Source organism: Galeopterus variegatus, unplaced genomic scaffold, assembly GCF_000696425.1.
Source record: "Galeopterus variegatus unplaced genomic scaffold, G_variegatus-3.0.2 Scaffold2189, whole genome shotgun sequence".
Taxonomy (NCBI): Eukaryota; Metazoa; Chordata; class Mammalia; order Dermoptera; family Cynocephalidae; genus Galeopterus; species Galeopterus variegatus.
In genome coordinates, this window is record NW_007728300.1 from 219,926 (window position 1) to 237,342 (window position 17,417).

Sequence of the window (17,417 nt, forward strand, 5' to 3'; positions counted from 1 at the left end):
GTTTTTTTTTTTGTGTGTGTGTGTGTGTGTGTGTGTATGTGAGTGAATTGATTTGTTTTTTGTTTTTATTTTTTTTTAGCTCCCACCAATAAGTGAGAACATGTGGTATTTCTTTTTCTCTGCCTGACTCGTTTCACTCAGTATTATTCTTTCAAGGTCCATCCATGTTGTTGCAAATGGCAGTATTTCATTCATTTTTATAGCTGAGTAGTATTCCATTGTGTAGATATACCACATTTTCTGTATCCACTCATCCGATGATGGACATTTGGGTTGATTCCAGCTCTTGGCTATTGTGAAGAGTGCTGCAATGAACATTGGGAAACAGGTATACCTTCGACTTGATGTTTTCCATTCCTTTGGGTATATTCCCAGTAGTGGGATAGCTGGATCGTATGGTAGATTTATCTTCAGCTGTTTGAGGAACCTCCAAACCATTTTCCATAGGGGTTGCACCATTTTGCATTCCCACCAACAATGTATGAGAGTTCCTTTTTCTCCGCAACCCCGCCAGCATTTATCTTTCAGCGTCTTTTGGATTTTTGCCATCCTAACTGGGGTGAGATGGTATCTCAGTGTGGTTTTGATTTGCATTTCCCGGATGCTGAGTGATGTTGAGCATATTTTCATATGACTGTTGGCCATTTGCATATCTTCTTTAGAGAAATGCCTACTTAGCTCTTTTGCCTTGATTTTTCTTTATATTGGAAAACATCTTACACATACACACACATACATACAAGCATATTCAGAGTATTATATATATGAATATACAGTATATAAAATATAACCTATATTTATATTATATGAATATAAAATAAAATATGTAATATGTAAATAAAACGAGCACATTTACATACATGCTCTGCATAGAAGAGACCCCCAATAAGTTAGGGTGGCTTATTTTAAAGGTACAATCCTCCACCCCACAACCCATTCAATCATCCTCATAAATAGTGGATCTCTGTACCTACTCACATGTATTTCTATCTGTTACCCTGAGCTGTCACTTCTTATACCTAAATTTCCTTACATAGGGATCATGACTTTTTGTACATTTAAGTTTTTCCAAGTCAGTCACTAAGTGGGTTTCATGTTGTGTTAGTTAGCTATTGATACAAGAATGCTACATAACAAATCCCCCCAAAATTCGATGGCTTAAAACAATAAACATTTATTTCTTGAAGAAGAAAAAATACATATATAAAAATGTACGTTATAGGTTGAAGTGTGTCCCCCTAAAATTCATATGTTGAAGTCCCAACCCCAGTACCTCAGAGTGTGACTATATTTGGAGATAGATAGAAGTAATTAATTTAAAATGATGTTATTAGGGTAGGTCCTAATCCAGTATGACTGTTGCCCTTATAAGAGGAGGAAAATAGGATACAGATATGTACAAAGGGATGATTATATGAAGATACAGAGAGAAAATGCCCATCTACAAGCCAAGAAGAGAAGCCTCAGAAGAAACAAATCCTGCCAACACCTTGATCTCAGACTTCTAGCCTCCAAAACTGTGAGAAAATAAATTTCTGTTACCGAAGCCACTCGGTTCGTGATACTTTGTTTTGGCAGTCCTAGCAAGCTAACATAATATATAATATAGTATATAGCATAAAATCAAACTTAATTTCTTATAGTTTTTGAATTTTACATTTATTAGTAATCTTGTTTATTATTGTACTCCCCTTGATGAACACAGTGCTTTGCACACAGAAAATGTTTGATAAACATGAGTGCAATAAATTATTTAATTAACTTCTAAAGAAATATTTTTTCCACATCTGCATGTCAACATAAAATATTATTTAACAATATTGAAATATAAATACATTAGAATAAATTTGCCTCCCAATTTATAAATAATATGACAGTTTATTCTAAAAGCTTTTAATATTATTATTCTCTTCTTCTGTTCAGCTATTATTTCCAAAGTGTACATGTCATTTAATGCCTATAACAACCCCATCAATCTGTAAATAATGATGAATAAACTCCTAGAGGTTCTGAAGGCTGTTTTGATTAAGGCATTAAAATGGCAGATGTGAGTCCTAATATCAATAATTACTTTAAATATAAATAGTCCATCAATTACTCTAAATGTAAATAATTCATTTAATGTAATACACCATTAAAAGATATTGACAGAATGATTAGAAAACAGGACCAGTCATATGTTGTCTACAAGAAACTCACTTGAAATATAATTATATAAGCAAGTTAAAAGTAAAAGTATGGGGGGAAATCTATCAGGTAACATTAATGAAAGGAAAGCAGGAATGGCTGTACTAATATCAGATAAAGTAGGTTTTAGAGCAAAGAAAATTACCAGAGACAGAGAGAGACATTGTAAAATGATAAAAGGGCCAATCCACCATGAAGACATAGCAATTCTAAAAGTGTATGCACCAAGCCAGAGCAACAAAATGTGTAAAGCAAAAATTGATAAAGGGGAAAGGAAAAATAGACAAAATCAGAATTATAATTATAGACTTCAACATCCCTTTCTCAATAATTGCTAGGACAACTACACAGGAAAAATGAGGATATACAAGAATTCAACAACACTCTCAATCAATAGGATCTAATCAACATTTTAAAAACTCCCTCCAACGACAGTAAAACACATTCTACTTAAGTGCCCATGGAACAGATACCAAAATTGATCATATCCAGACCCATAAAACAAACCTCAACAAATTTAAAAGAATTGAAATCATACGTAGTATGTTTTCCAAAAACAGTAAAATCAAATTAGAAATCAACAAAAGGTATATCTCAAAACACTTAGAAATTAAAGAACATATTTATGAATAATCCATGGATCAAGGAGGAATTCTCAAGAGAAATTTTTAAAAATACATTAAACCAAATAAAAATAAAAATAAAACATCAAATTTGGGGGACACAGCTAAAATAGTGCAGAAGTGAAAATTTATAACATTAAAAGCATGCATTAAAAAAGAGAAAAAAATTACAAATCAATAATCTAAGCTCCCCTTTAAAAACCTAGAAAAAGAAGAGCAAAACAAACCTAAAGCAAGCACAAGAATAGAAATAAAGATAATGGCAAAAGTCAGTGAAATGCAAATATAAAAACAATAGAGAAAAATCAATGAAACAAAACAATGGTTCTTGGAAAAAATCTCTAAAACTGGCAAACCTCTAGGAAGAACAACAAGGATAAAAAGAAAAAAAGACACAAATTACCAATATGTGCAATTAAACAGGGGATATCATTGTATATTTGTAGACATAAAAAGGATAATAAGGAAATACTACAAACAACTCTACTCACATAAATTTGACAATTTAGACAAAATGGACGTATTTCTTGAAAGCCACAAAGTACCACAACTCACCCAATATGAAATAGATCATGTGATCATTTGAATAACATAATTATATCACTTGATGCAAAAAAAGCATTTGACAAAATTTGACAAAATTCAACACCATTTAATGTTTTTTTAAAAATCTCAGGAAAACAGGAATAGAGGAAAACTTCCTCAACTTGAAAACAAACATCTACAAAAAACTTAGAGATAACATAATTAATGGTGAAAGACTGAATGCTTTCCCCCTAAAATTAGGCACAGGTAAAAAATGTTCATTCTCACTGCTCTTATTCACCGTAGTGATACATTTTCTTGTCACTGCAATAAGGAAAGAAAGGAAATAAAAAGCAAATAGATTGGAAAGTAAGTAATAAAATTGAGCTTATTTTCAGATGACATGATTGCCTATGTAGAAAATCCCAAGAAATCTCCTGAAAAACCTTGTAGAACTACAAAGTGAACTCAACAGGTCATAGAGTATAAAATAAACAGCAAAAATCAATTGTATTTCTATGTACTAACCATGAACACCAAAATAAAAAATACAAGGGTACTTCAAAAGTTCAAGGAAAAATGGAATTGGAAAAAAATATTAATCTTTCCATGATCTTTTTGAGGACCCATTGTACAATACCATTTACAGTACTCAAAATTTAGAAAAGGAAATACTTAAGTGTTAACTTAATAATTCATATATAGGACTTGTATGCTGAAAACTGCACAACACCAATGTAAGAAATTAATAATCTAAGTAAATGAAGAGACATACCATTTTCACAAATTGGGAAACTCAACGTGGTAAGATGTCAATTCTCTCCAAATTAATGGACAGTTTTACTGTAATTCCTATCAAAATCCAAGCAAGATTTTTATATGGATATGGACAAGATAACTTTAAAGTTTATGTGGAAAAATTAAGGCACTAAAATAGCTAAAAACAATTTTGACAAAGAAAGTAAAGTGGCAGCAATCAATCTATCTGATTTCAAGACAATATATAGCTGTAGTAATTGAGATTGTGTGGTATTAGCAGAGGGAAAGACACACAGATTCAGCAGAACAGAAGAAAAAACACAGAAACAGACCCACACAAATATTCTCAAATAATTTTTGACCAAGGTGCAAAAGCAATTCAATGAAGGCAAGATGGTCTTTTTAGCACATGGTGCTAGAGCAAGTGGATACCCAGAGGAACAAAATTAACCTCAATCTAAGTCTCACACCTCACAAAAAATTAACTCTAATAGACTAAGGAAGGAAATAAAAGTCTGTAAAACTCTTAGGATAAGAAATATAGGAGAAAACCTTTGGAATCTAGGGCTAAGCAGAGTTCTTAGACTTAACACCAAAAACATGATCCATAAGTGGAAAAAATTGATAAATTGGACTTCATCAAAATTAAAAACTTTTGCTCTGTGAAAGAGTCTGTTAAAAAGATGGAAAAGACAAACTACAGACTGGAAAAAATATTTGCAAAACACAAATCCCGCAAAGGACTGGTATCCAGAATATATAAAGAATTCTCAAAATTCAACAGTAAAAAAACATGCAATACAATTATAAAATATGCAAAAGATAAACAGACATTTTTGGATAATATACAGATTTCAAATAAGCACATATGAAGATGTTCAACATCAATAGTAAATGCAAATTAAAACAATAGTGAAAGATCACTACATACCTATCAGAATGGTTAAAAAAAAAAGTGACAACAACAAATGCTGGTAAGAAGACTGAGGAATTGGATCACTCATCCATTGCTAGTGGGAATATAAAATGGTACAGCCATTCTGGAAAATAGTTTAGTAGTTTCTTAAAAACTAAACATGCAACACCCATGGAACCCAGCAATTGCACCTCTGCTGCAAAGACATAGGTTCACACAAAATGTTATATGCAAATGTTTATAGCAGTTTTATTCCTAACAGTCAAAAACTGAAAACAACCCACATGTCCCTCAAAAGGGTTGATGATTAAACAAACTATACAATGAATTTGTTCTCAGCAATTTAATTTTTTTTTCTTTTTAAAGAACTACTGATACATGCAACAGCCTGGATGAATCACCAGAGAATTTTGCTGAGTGAAAAAAAGTAAATCCCCAAAAGTTGAATATTGTATGATTCCACTCATATAACATTCCTGAAATGACAAAATTATAGAAAGGGAGAACATGTTAGTGGTCGACAGGGGTTAAGAAGGACAAGAAAGCAGAAAACAAATGGGTGTGGGTATGAAAGGACAATATGAGGGACCCTTGCGGTGATGGAAATGTTTCGTATCTTGGCTGTATCTATGTAAATATACTGGTTGTGATATTTTACCATAGTTTTGCAAGTTGTTACTATTGGGGAAAACTGGATAAAGGGTATGAGGAATCTCTGTATTATTTCTTTTAGCTACATGTAAGTCTATAATTGTATCAAAATAAAATGTTTGATTAAAAATTTTTGAAAAATACACAGGCAAACTTCTTAAGTAGAACAATTACAGGGCAACTGGCCCAGTATCATCAACAGGTCAATGTCATGAAGGGAAAAAAAAAAGGTGGAATATGGAAGTTATTTGAAGCTGTTCTAGATTAAAAGAGACATAAGAAATACAACAACCAAATGCAGTGTGGAGATTTTTATATTCCCTTTGTTCAGACGAAAAAAATTGTAAAAGACTTTTTGAAGACAAGTAGAGATATTTTAATGTAAACTTGTTATTAGAGGATATTAAGGAATCACTGATAATTTCATTTGGTATGAAAATGAAAGGGTTATATACAAAATGCTCTTTTTTAGGGGAAAATAAACTATTTAGGGGTGAATATCATGATGTAATTACTGTAACTACAGAAAAATAGATAAAGTAAATATTGAAAATGTCAATAATTCTTAAAACTATATGATGGGAATAGGGCAGCTTATTAAACTATTCTTTCTACTTTATGTATATTGAAAATTTTCCATAATAAAATAAAATTTCTCTTGATCCCATTTCCTTCCTTTGCTCATTTTTTCAGGAAACTGTGAAAAAATGGTCAAGGATCTCTAGTTCTTCTACTTCCATTTTCTTTTAAACCATCTCTAACCAGTTTCATGCCCTTTCCACTCCTAAAACTTCTTTCGTCAAGATCACCAATTATCTCTATAATACTAATCTAGTGGTCAGTTTTCAGTGCTCATTGGCTTGCATTATTTGAGCTATCAGCGGCATCTGACACAGTCGATCCTCCTCCTCATCCGTGATACATTTCTATTGGCTCCCAGGACACTGATTTCTCTCAGCTTTTCTCCTTCCTCACAGACTGCTTCCTCTCAGTATCCTTTGCTGGCTCCTCCTTTTCTCCGTAATCTCTTAATGAGGGAGTAGTCCACTGATCATATCTTGCCTTCTTCTGTATCTTTACTTACTCCTTTGGTAATTTATCTAGTCCCAGAGCCTAATCAACTTGTTGATGAATGCCGAATTTATATTGCCAGCCTACACTTCTATTCCAGACTCCAAAATTGTATATCAAGCCTCCATCTCCACTTGAATGCCTAGTGGACATCCAAAACACAAAACGAAAAAGTCTGAACTCATGAGCATCCCCCCAAAACCTGCTCCATCAACAGCCTTCCCATCTCAGTTGATGACAACTCTGTCTTTCGAGTTCTCAAACTAAAGACCTAGAAACCATCTTTGACTTCTCTTTTCCACTCACATTCCTCACCAGTCCATCAGGAAACCCTGTCAACTGTATACTAAAAATATATCCAAATTTCAACCCGTTTTCATTTCGTCCACCTTTACTACCCTGATCCAAGCCAACATCATCTTGTGCATGCATCATTATATTCACGTCCAATCTTGTCACTGTGCTTCCACCTTTGCCTTCTACAATTTACTCTTCGCAGCAGTCAGAGGGATCTCTATAAGACATTACGTCAGCTCATCACAGTCCTCTGCTCAAAGTCCTCCAATGCTCCCCTTTCACTCACAGAAAAAACAAAATTATTACCATGACTCACAAAGCTCTACAAGATCTGGCCTTGGTACCTCTCAGACTTTCTTACTCTTTCCCCCTCATTCACTACTCCAGCCGTACCACCTAACATACCCTTACCTCAGGGCCTCTGTTGAGTTGTTCCTTCTGCCTGGAATATTTCAGGTATCTGTATGGATAACCTTCTCACCTGTTCCAACTCTACTCAGATTTTACCTTTTCAGTAGGCCTAACCTGACCTTCCTGCCATCACCACCATCACCACCTCACCAGCACCACCACATCATACAGACACACTCCCATTTCTGATCTTTGCCTAGCTCTACCTTTTTCCTACAACACTTAATACCCTTTTATCAGTTGTATATTTTATTTATTATGTTTTGATTTATTTTGTACCTCCACTCAGTAAAATGTAAGCTCCGTAAGAGAAGAGATCTTTGTTCCTACAAAAATGCCTAGCACATAGATCATCTACAAATAGTTGCTGGAAGAAAGAATGAATATTTATTTAGTATTACCATTATTATTTATATGCACTGGAAAATAAACAGGATGAATATTATATTCACTAATTGTACACTTTGTTTTCCAAGTTTATCAGTGTAATGAATCCAAAATTAATGTAAAATAATACACTTTTGTACTTAACATCAAATCTATATTTGTTTCTGAGAGTTCTATATCAAGTTCATATTAACACTTGCTTTCCTATTCTTTTGTTCAGAATAACAGAGTCAAACACAAAGATTAAACTCACGAAGTGTGGAAAGATTACCCTGGGTGTCATAATGATGGTGATTGCTGCAGTAGTCATTGGACTCATTGTCTATTTTGTCTCTGATGGTAAGTACTCATTATGTCTGGCTTTCCAGTCATGTGGATTTATTGATTCCACATTAGGAAAATCAAAAATTTTGGGAGTGGGGGAAGGAAAAAAATGAGGTAAAATTCCTTGGCAGAGAGAGTTTCTTATAATTATTAACATTTACTACAGACTTTGTTCTTTTTCAAAAAGCTTTATTGCGGTATAATTGACAAACAGAAAATTTCACATATTTAATGTATACATTTATGCATACACTCAGGATACCATCACCACAATTAAGGTACAAGCATATCCATCATTTCCAAAAATTTCCATGTCTGCAGACTTTGTCCTTTAGCAATCTTTAGCTTAGAATTCTAAAACCAGAGATTTGGTGTGCTTTCTTTTTTTCTTTTTGGGAGAGACTTAGGTGCTGGAAATACACTGATGAATAAAGTAGTCCTAGTACCTACCTTTTCTGAACTTATAACTGTCTGGGGATGAGTTAAATAAGTTAAAAAGCCTAGAATCTGAGATTCTAAGCTAAGATTTCTTATTCCAAAGTCTATAACTTTCTATATACAATATTTTCTTCTCATAAAATTCTCCCCCAAAAGTAGAGTATTTCCTAATATTTGAGGGTGAAAGAAAAAAGAACAGTCAATACAGATTTTCTCCCTATATTTTGCATAAAATACGAAGAAATTATGGGATCGGTGAAGTTAATTTTTCTTAAAAAGAGCTCTTTGTGCCAAATTCCCTGTGTCCTGTTCTTGTTACTTTTTTTAACCCAGTCTTTCCTAACCTTTTCAGAGATAAGGACAATTTTTATAATTTTTTTTTCATATTTCCATGAGAGAATAGCTACTTCGTTAAGAAAATACACAAAGGCAAATGAGCGCCGTAAATGAAATAAGGTTTTTAAATTCCTTGTAACTAACTACATCATCCTATACTTGAAAATCAGTAATACATGTATGCACAGATTAACTTATGAAGTTTATGAAGTCCATAAAAACAATGTTTGTTGTATATGTAAATATTTTTCCCTGGAATCATCTTCTGCTGCCGCCATACCCCTCCTTATCCTACATAGTTCATGGCACAGAGGTTGGGAACTACTGCTTGAAAACAGCAGTACTTTCTGAAGAAATAATCACATTTAGAAGAGAGTATGTCTAGCTAAATAAACATACGTTTCAGTTTATAAGGGGAAAAGTGTTGACATAGAGGGAAATAGAGAGGGGTGTGCACAGTGGAGTAAAGACGCAGTTCCCCCAGGAACTGTTTCCAACCAACTCTGCTTCATCATCTTCCATAAACACCCTTCCATAGGCACAGACTGACTGTGCAAACATGATCATCAGTAGATTGTAATGCTAGCTGTTACCTCTGCCAAACTGAATCATGGTCATAGTATATGCCCATAAAACTTTGAGTAAAAGGTGCTCACTCAAGAGATAAATTCAGAACCTGCTGCCTTTCATCAAGGGTGTACAGGTGCCAGAAACTGGGGATAAAAAGAAGATATTTGAAGAAGTTATCTTTGGAGATTGGTGTGCTATAATTTCTCATACTGTTACCACCACCCCAATATGTGAAAAGTGGCTGTTTCTCCCTCTATATCAAGCTGAGAGATGACTTTAAACAAGAGAACAATATGACCTTCAAAAGGCCCATGAAGATTAGAGAACACAGTGGACTGGAGCCTGATTCACATCTGGAATATCTAAAGGGCAAGAGACTTGGTGTCTGTTCAGTACAGGGAGGAGGAGGTGGCATCCACGTTCAGTTTGAACAATCAGGATCTTTGGGATGAATAACGCATAAATGTTTCCTATGGACCAAATATAGTCCACCCAGGAGAAAAAAAAAAAAAAAGCTTTATTGCCTTAGGTTCTGTCCAAGGGCCACCTGGAGTAGTAATCAGATCAGAGGTGAAAGAAGTGGGAGGTATCTCCAGCAGCCTAAATGCTGAGGAGGAGTAAACTCAAACTGGAATAGAGATACATTTGTCCATGTAAAGGAACTGCAGGTGACACATCTCCAGCAATGAGGGGAAAGAGGAGTTCAAAGTTTAGAAGAGCATAGGAGAGAGTTAATTTTAAATATCTAACGAGTTCTGACAGCACCGAAGCTAGACGCCAAATTCCTGCCATTCAAGTAAGGACTTCCTCCTTCCATTTTCTCTCTTCCAAACCTAGAAGGGTCTAAATCTAGTCAATGAAGGAGAAAAGGAGGAATAGCAGAACTGGATGAGGAGAGAGCTGGGGGAAGGAGAAACGTGAACTTTAAATGAAATCCAAATTCCGATTATTACATAGGCCTGGATATTTCAGTTCTTGAATTGAAACCATGTTTTATGATTTATAGTGACCATAGGACTTTTTATTACTGAAGATTTAAAAACAAAATTTTTTATGATTATATATATCAAATACGCTTGTTTGAAATTCTAGTTTATGTATATATGTGTGTAGGTGTATAATCACCACTTTCAGTTTATTCTAAAGCAGTTCTATACAAAACAGTTTTAGAGGGCTTAGAAGAAACTACTCATGTAAGAATGAATATAAGTTCTAATATATTTAAGATCTCACTCTTGGAAATTACTCATAGTAATACTAACTTTAGTGATGTATAAAAACTTATAAAAGGAAGAAAAAATCCAACACTAAATAATTCTGCATCAGAACAAAAATGTAAGTTTTCTGCAAGCCACAGTAAACCTGTAGGAACAAGGACAGAACCTTCTGAGACTATGTAACGTACTTTGGTAGGACTTCCCAATTACTAGATTTTATATTCTTTTCTTTTTAAGCATCATTGAATAGATTTTCATCCTAATACTGCTTACCCGATGCCAAAATATCTTGTATGACCTAAAAAAATTAAATGTTAGAAATTAAATGATGATTAAAACTTAAATGATGATTTCCATTCCTCTGGGCATATTCCCAACAGTGGAATATACCCAGAGGAATGGAAATCATCATGCCGAAGGGATACCTGTACTCCCATGTTTATTGCAGCACTGTTTACAATAGCCAAGAGTTGGAACCAGCCCAAATGTCCATCATCAGATGAGTGGATAAGGAAACTGTGGTATACCTACACAGTGGAATATTACTCTGCTATAAAAAAGAATGAAATACTCCCATTCACAACAACATGGATGAACTTAGAAACAATTATATTAAGTGCAACAAGACAGGCACAGAAAGATAAATATCACATGTTCTCACTTATTTGTGGAAGCTAAAAATAAATAAATAAATATACAAACAGATAAAAGGTGGTGGGGAAGACAACACAACAATCACAACAATTCCTTGAACTTGTTAAGACGAGTGAACAGATATGATGTAGTGGGAGCGGAGAGAGGGGGAAACAGGAACAGCTAAAGGGACAAGAAAATCAACTACAATGTATATTGAGAAATAATAAATAATAAAATAAAATAAAAAGAAATATTTTTTAAGCACCTACATACTTGTCACTAAATAAGCAAAATCTCAATCTGATTAAACAAATCTCATACTTTCTATCCAGACACTTTAGCATGATATAGCAGCAGCCTTGTGATGCTCCTCCTTTGAATGAAGCTGTCAACATCAGTTTAAGGATTTCTAGTTCACTACCCCAAACCTGGAAGCAACAAGTCATTTCCTCACAATAATTATTCTTTCACTTGGGCCAGTAACTAGTTAAACAAGGACAGCTGGACAAACCAGAGCACGGCACACATTTTCACTCCTGAACACCTCCCTTTCTCTCCCTCACATGACCCTGAATGATAATGATCTGTTTTCTATTTGGTTAACAGAGAAGTAATGAGTACTCTGTAAATAAACAGTAGAATGGGAGAAAGAATAAAGGTATCTGAAACTGTATCCAGTTTGGTGACTATTGGGTGACTACTGTGTACTTAATGCAGCTACTAAGCTAGGTGCTGTGATGGGGAACAGCAGTCCTGGAGGAGAAATTCTAGATCATTATACTAGTCCTTGCACTAAAAGTGCACACCATCTAGGTCAGGGTCAGCACACTTTTTTTGTAAAGAATCAGATGGTATACATTTTCCTCTTTATGAGCCATTACAGTATCTACCATGGCTACTCAATTCCGCTATTGTAGTGCTTAAGCAGCGATAGACAGTATGTAAATAGATGAGTATGGCTGTTTTCCAATAAATATTTATGAACATTGTAATTTGAATTTCATATAATTTTCATGTGTCACAAAATATTATTATTCTTTTGACTTCTTTAACCTTTTGAAATGTAAAAATTATTCTTAGCTCATAGGCCACCCCAAAACAGGTAGCAGGCTAGATTTGGCCCACAGCTATAGTTTGCTGATCTCTGTTCTAAGGCAGTAAATTTTAACCCTGACTGAAACTTAGAATCACCTGGAAAGTTTTTTAAAAAATAGTAGTACACAAGCCCCACTCCCTAAAATGCTTTCTGGAGTGGAAACTAATTTTGAAAGCTCTCCAGGAAATTCTGTTGTACAGCCAAGGTTGAAAACCACTGACCTACAGGAAGAGAGATGCACATAAAAATTCAGACAAAAATAAGTTCTGAGATCATTGACAGTTTCATCATGTCACTTCTGGGTGTAAGGGATCCAGGCTCCTTCTATCTTATTGCTCTACCATGCATGACCTACATTGCCAAGGTCATCTCAATGTCCAAGGTGGCATCATGAGTTAAAGCATTAATTGAGATCAGAGAATTTATACTAAAGAGAAATCACATAACATTAAAATATGTGATTTTTTTTTTTCTCCTTTTTTTGTCTTTTTTTCGTGACCGGCAACGGATCACAACCCTCAGTGTCGCGCCCGTACCGGACCGGGACCGGGACCGGCCACGGGATCGCAACCCTCGGCGTTGCTCCTGCCCCTCGCTCAGCCAGTGAGCAGCCGGTCTGTATATGGGATCCGAACCCTTGGCGGGAGCGCCACTGCGCTTCCCAAGCGGTGCACTATACCAGTGCGCCACCGGGCCGGCCCTAAAATATGTGGTTTTAAGAAAGGACATTGTTGGGTGGTGGACAAAATAAAAAAATTTAAAGAAAAAAAATAAAACAAATGAAGAAAATGATAAAATAAATGCTGATATTCACATGGAAAAAATAAATAAATAAATAAATAAAATTTTAAAAAATAAAATATGTGGTTTTATCCAGGTTTCACAGTCCACTAGACATCAAAATGTACATTTGTGATAAGACCACAAAGACGTAATGTGCATGCCGAGGCTCTTACCAGAACAAAATTGTAGAACATCAGAGGATTTATATAAGGCATAATTCACTCTCTACTTTTCCAAAATTACATACTGCAAAATAATTAAAAGTTAAAAAATGTTTAAACTCATGACATGATATATATCAAAGGTACCAGGACATTTGGAAATGGCCTATTACCTTGAGGTTATAAAATATTTTATTCAACTATTTGAGGTTTCATGAAAAGGCTACTATTTGTGACTTTTGACATGAATTATGAAATTTGTTGATATTATGCATCTTTATGCCCCTTTCATGGTGGTACCCAGGCAAGAACAGGATTAGAGAGCCTAGTTTATTAGGTGAAAGTCATTTTTATCTAAGTTCCTTGATGATAAGTTCTCTGCCTTTTAAAAGTTAATATTGTCTGAATCAAAGAACGTGGAGATGGGGCAGAGAATAATGTAAAACTATGATGTCAGTCATCATGCTTACTGTATTCAGGAAAGGGCACTTAGAGTAATAAGAAAGAAAAGATCTACTGACTCACCATGAAATACAGCAGGCCAACACCTTAGGAGAGTGGGATTTTTATGGCATGCAAGTAATATGCTGTTAGGAACTGATTCAGTGGTAGAAAGAATACAGAGAAAATGGTGGCTTCTTTCTCCATTGAAGGGCAATAGCTTTGTAGACTAAAGACTGGAAATTGAAGGAGAACATTACCATGGTGGAGAGCTTAATCAAAAGAACCAGAAAGCACATTCTTGAGTAAAACTCAAATTTAACAGTTGGCGGTACTTTTTTTTACTGTTTTATTCACAATGTATGGTAGATTTCACATTTTATTAATAAAATTTAATCTTTTTATAGTTTAAAAATATACACAGACGAGAATTAGTAAGGCTCTAATCTTCCTAGAGCTCTTAACCATGGCCCGTAATCTGACCTGGATTATTTGAAGAATATTACTCTTTTAGGAATGAAAAAAAATGAACATAACACCTAAAAGAGAACGTATGTCATAATTTTTTTTTTCTGCTCAAGGTCTAGGTGATATTGAAGGAGAGGAGCTCCTGTGAATATCAATGGTATCTCTCAACCAACCAAAAATACTTTCGAATTCAGTGCTCAGTTCTCTAATAGGATAACAGAGCTACAGAATAGCTTTACTCTGTAGTATTTGAAATTCATTTAGTAGTTCAGCAAGTTAAAATAACCTGATACTGCCTCAATGACCCTGGATTCACAACCCAGATATTTCTAAGAGAAAAATTAGAAGTTGTACAGTATTTGTGCAAAGAAATATATAACAGCAAAAAATATTATGGTCCTTTAGAATTATTTTAAATAAAAGTTATGAAAGGAAATAAAATATAAAAACATACATTAAAGAAATATTGGAAAAATTAAAGTAAGGGAGAAAAGAATAGAAAACCAGTAGTTAAGAGGACTAATTACAGATAAAGAAGAATTTCCTTTAAAAATTATTTTTCTAATCAATGTGATAAAATTTATTTATATACATGAAAAATACAGAAAAACATAAACAAGAAAATAGAAACTATTAATAATTCTACCCCCTAGTCAGAATCACTCTTAATATTTTGGCACATTTTCTTCCTATCTTTTTTCCCCCTTTTCATGTGCATTTTCCATGATGATAAATATTATTCTAAAACATAATTTTAGTGAAAATATAATATTTTATTTATTTTGTTAACTTCCCACTTTAAACCCCCTAGGTTGTTTTAAATTTTTGGATGTTATTTAAAACAGTTCAATTTCATTACATAGATTTGTGAGTAACTTATTATACTGAGAATAAATTATTAAAAGAATTATTGAATGAAAAGGTGAAAATATATTTCAGGCTTTTAATAATGTGACCAAATTGTCCTCCAAAAATGTGTTCTGGGCCAGCCCCATGGCTCACTCTGGAGAGTGCGGCGCTGGTAGTGCCGAGGCCATGGGTTCGGATCCTATATAGGGATGGCTGGTGTGCTCACTGGCTGAGCGTGGTGCAGGCCACACCATGCCAAGGGTTGCAATCCCCTTACCAGTCAAAAAAAAAAAAATGTGTTCTAATTAGCAGTCTCACTGGCAGACTATAAGAGTGTCTGGGTATTGTGTGTGTGTGTGTGTGTGTGTGTCATCTTTGCCAATTTAATCCAAAAAAAATGCTATCTCATTTTACTTTGCATTTCTTTGATTATTTGTGAGTGGACATGGAAGAATTTTCCAATAATTAACTGCAGCCAGGGACATGAATTTTCTAAGAATGTTACAAAGTGTTTCTACTCCCCTTCTCTCTCCCTCTTTTTTCTTCCTTCTCTTTCTCACCTCTTCCCTTCCCTCTTCTCTTTTATCTCTCCCTGCCTCCCTCTCTTTCTCCTTATGCCTCCTACTCTACAGAGTGGAAGGATACAATAGGACCTGAAAAACTTACAAGAAAGAATTTCATTTTCTACTATCTTAGGTGTACTCAAATTCTACAGTCCAAGCTTGTCCTCATCTAAAACTGCAGGTTTTATTCCATTGTTCTATTTACTTAATGTTCAATATTTACAAATCAAGCCTCATTTTATTTTTGCCTTTATTCATTTTAATTTCCTAGGTAATTTCATATGACTTAACTAATTTTCTTAAATGTAATCTGTGATGATCACAAAGACCAAGATAATTATCTATACTTTAATGAAATCTCTTCTCATAATAACATATCCATCTCCAGATTGCCCAAACTTGAGAGATGGCACACTGAAATCTTATGTTAAAAATCCTAAGTACATTCTTGGGTAAGATAATAATTTAATCAACATTTTTCCATCAAAGCTATTTCAGCAATCACTGGGCATCAAGACTATGTGTGCATGTATTTATTTATTTATAATTTTGCCTGATTAATCTAGTTATGGACCATTTATTTAAACTTAAAATTTCATTAGCCAGTTCACATCATTCATTTTATAACATTTATCAAACATATGCAAAGCCAGGTGGAGAAAAGATATCAAGATAGGAAAGTGTGTGGTTTGGGGGGCAATGGGACTGCACTGCTGGCACAAAACAGAAGTTATCAGGTAGGCTGTTTTGACTGCAGGTAACAGAAACAACGACTAACAGTGGCTTAAGTAAATAGGGGGTTATTTTTTCTCACAGAGCAAGAAGCAAGTAGATAGGCAATTGCTGGTATTGTTTCCATTCCTCACAATGATGTTAAGAATTTAGGCTCTCTAGAGCTTTCCATTCTGCCTGCCTTCATTTGCTCACTTTTTCCTCTTCTGCTGGAAGCCCCATGGTTTTTAAAATGGCTACCACAACACAGGCATCATATCCATGCAAGAAAAAGAGAGAAGGAGAGGGTTCCAGCCACATCTATCGCTTTTATCAGGAAGTAAAGCCTTTTAGATAGGCTTAGCAGATTAGGCTTTATCGACAAATATCTGGTATATAATATGTCTCCAATTAATGGATTGGGTGCTTGATTGTCACATACCACAGAATATTTCTAGGGTTTTAGATTTGTATTTTGCTTATGAAAATTTTCATGTTATTCCAGTTTTATATCCTAGAAAAAATACTAACCAATTAGGCCTTACAGAGGGAGACATTTGCAACCTACTTAGCAAAATAACAAGGACAATGTAAGAAATGATGGGCCTATTTATCCACTAAAAGCCAGATCTATTCTGGAGCAGCCTATATGGCTTCAGAATTCCACCAAGACTTGAGGTCAGGAGATGCAAGAGTCCCCTAAAACCTGGCAGTGCCAAGTTTCTCCAACCCATGCCCTTAAGAGGATTTTTGAACACTCTATTAACCACCACATACATACTGGCTCCTCATTTCTAAATATGACACAAAAATAGCAATGAGATGCTCTTGGAATGCCATCTGATCTCTCATAAACAGAATTTGGGTATGCGTCACTATGCTATGCTTAAAGTGCTCGTTTAATTAACTTTCTTAAAATGTATTTATCATTAAAATACCAATAATCTTTGACCCAGTATGGCAGATACTAGGAGGTCTCAAATATAATGATTTATAA

General features: G+C 34.4%; 1 protein-coding gene across 1 annotated transcript in view; it reads left to right on the plus strand.

Annotated features, from left to right (window-relative positions):
- The window catches only part of LOC103597082 (transmembrane protease serine 11B-like protein), a 67,671-nt gene that overhangs the window by 3,921 nt on the left and 46,333 nt on the right, over window positions 1-17,417 (plus strand). Inside the window, exon 2 of the mRNA XM_008580881.1 lies at window positions 8,048-8,166. Within this exon, the coding sequence (XP_008579103.1) occupies window positions 8,048-8,166 (119 nt within the window). The remainder of the gene's footprint in view (window positions 1-8,047; window positions 8,167-17,417) is intronic.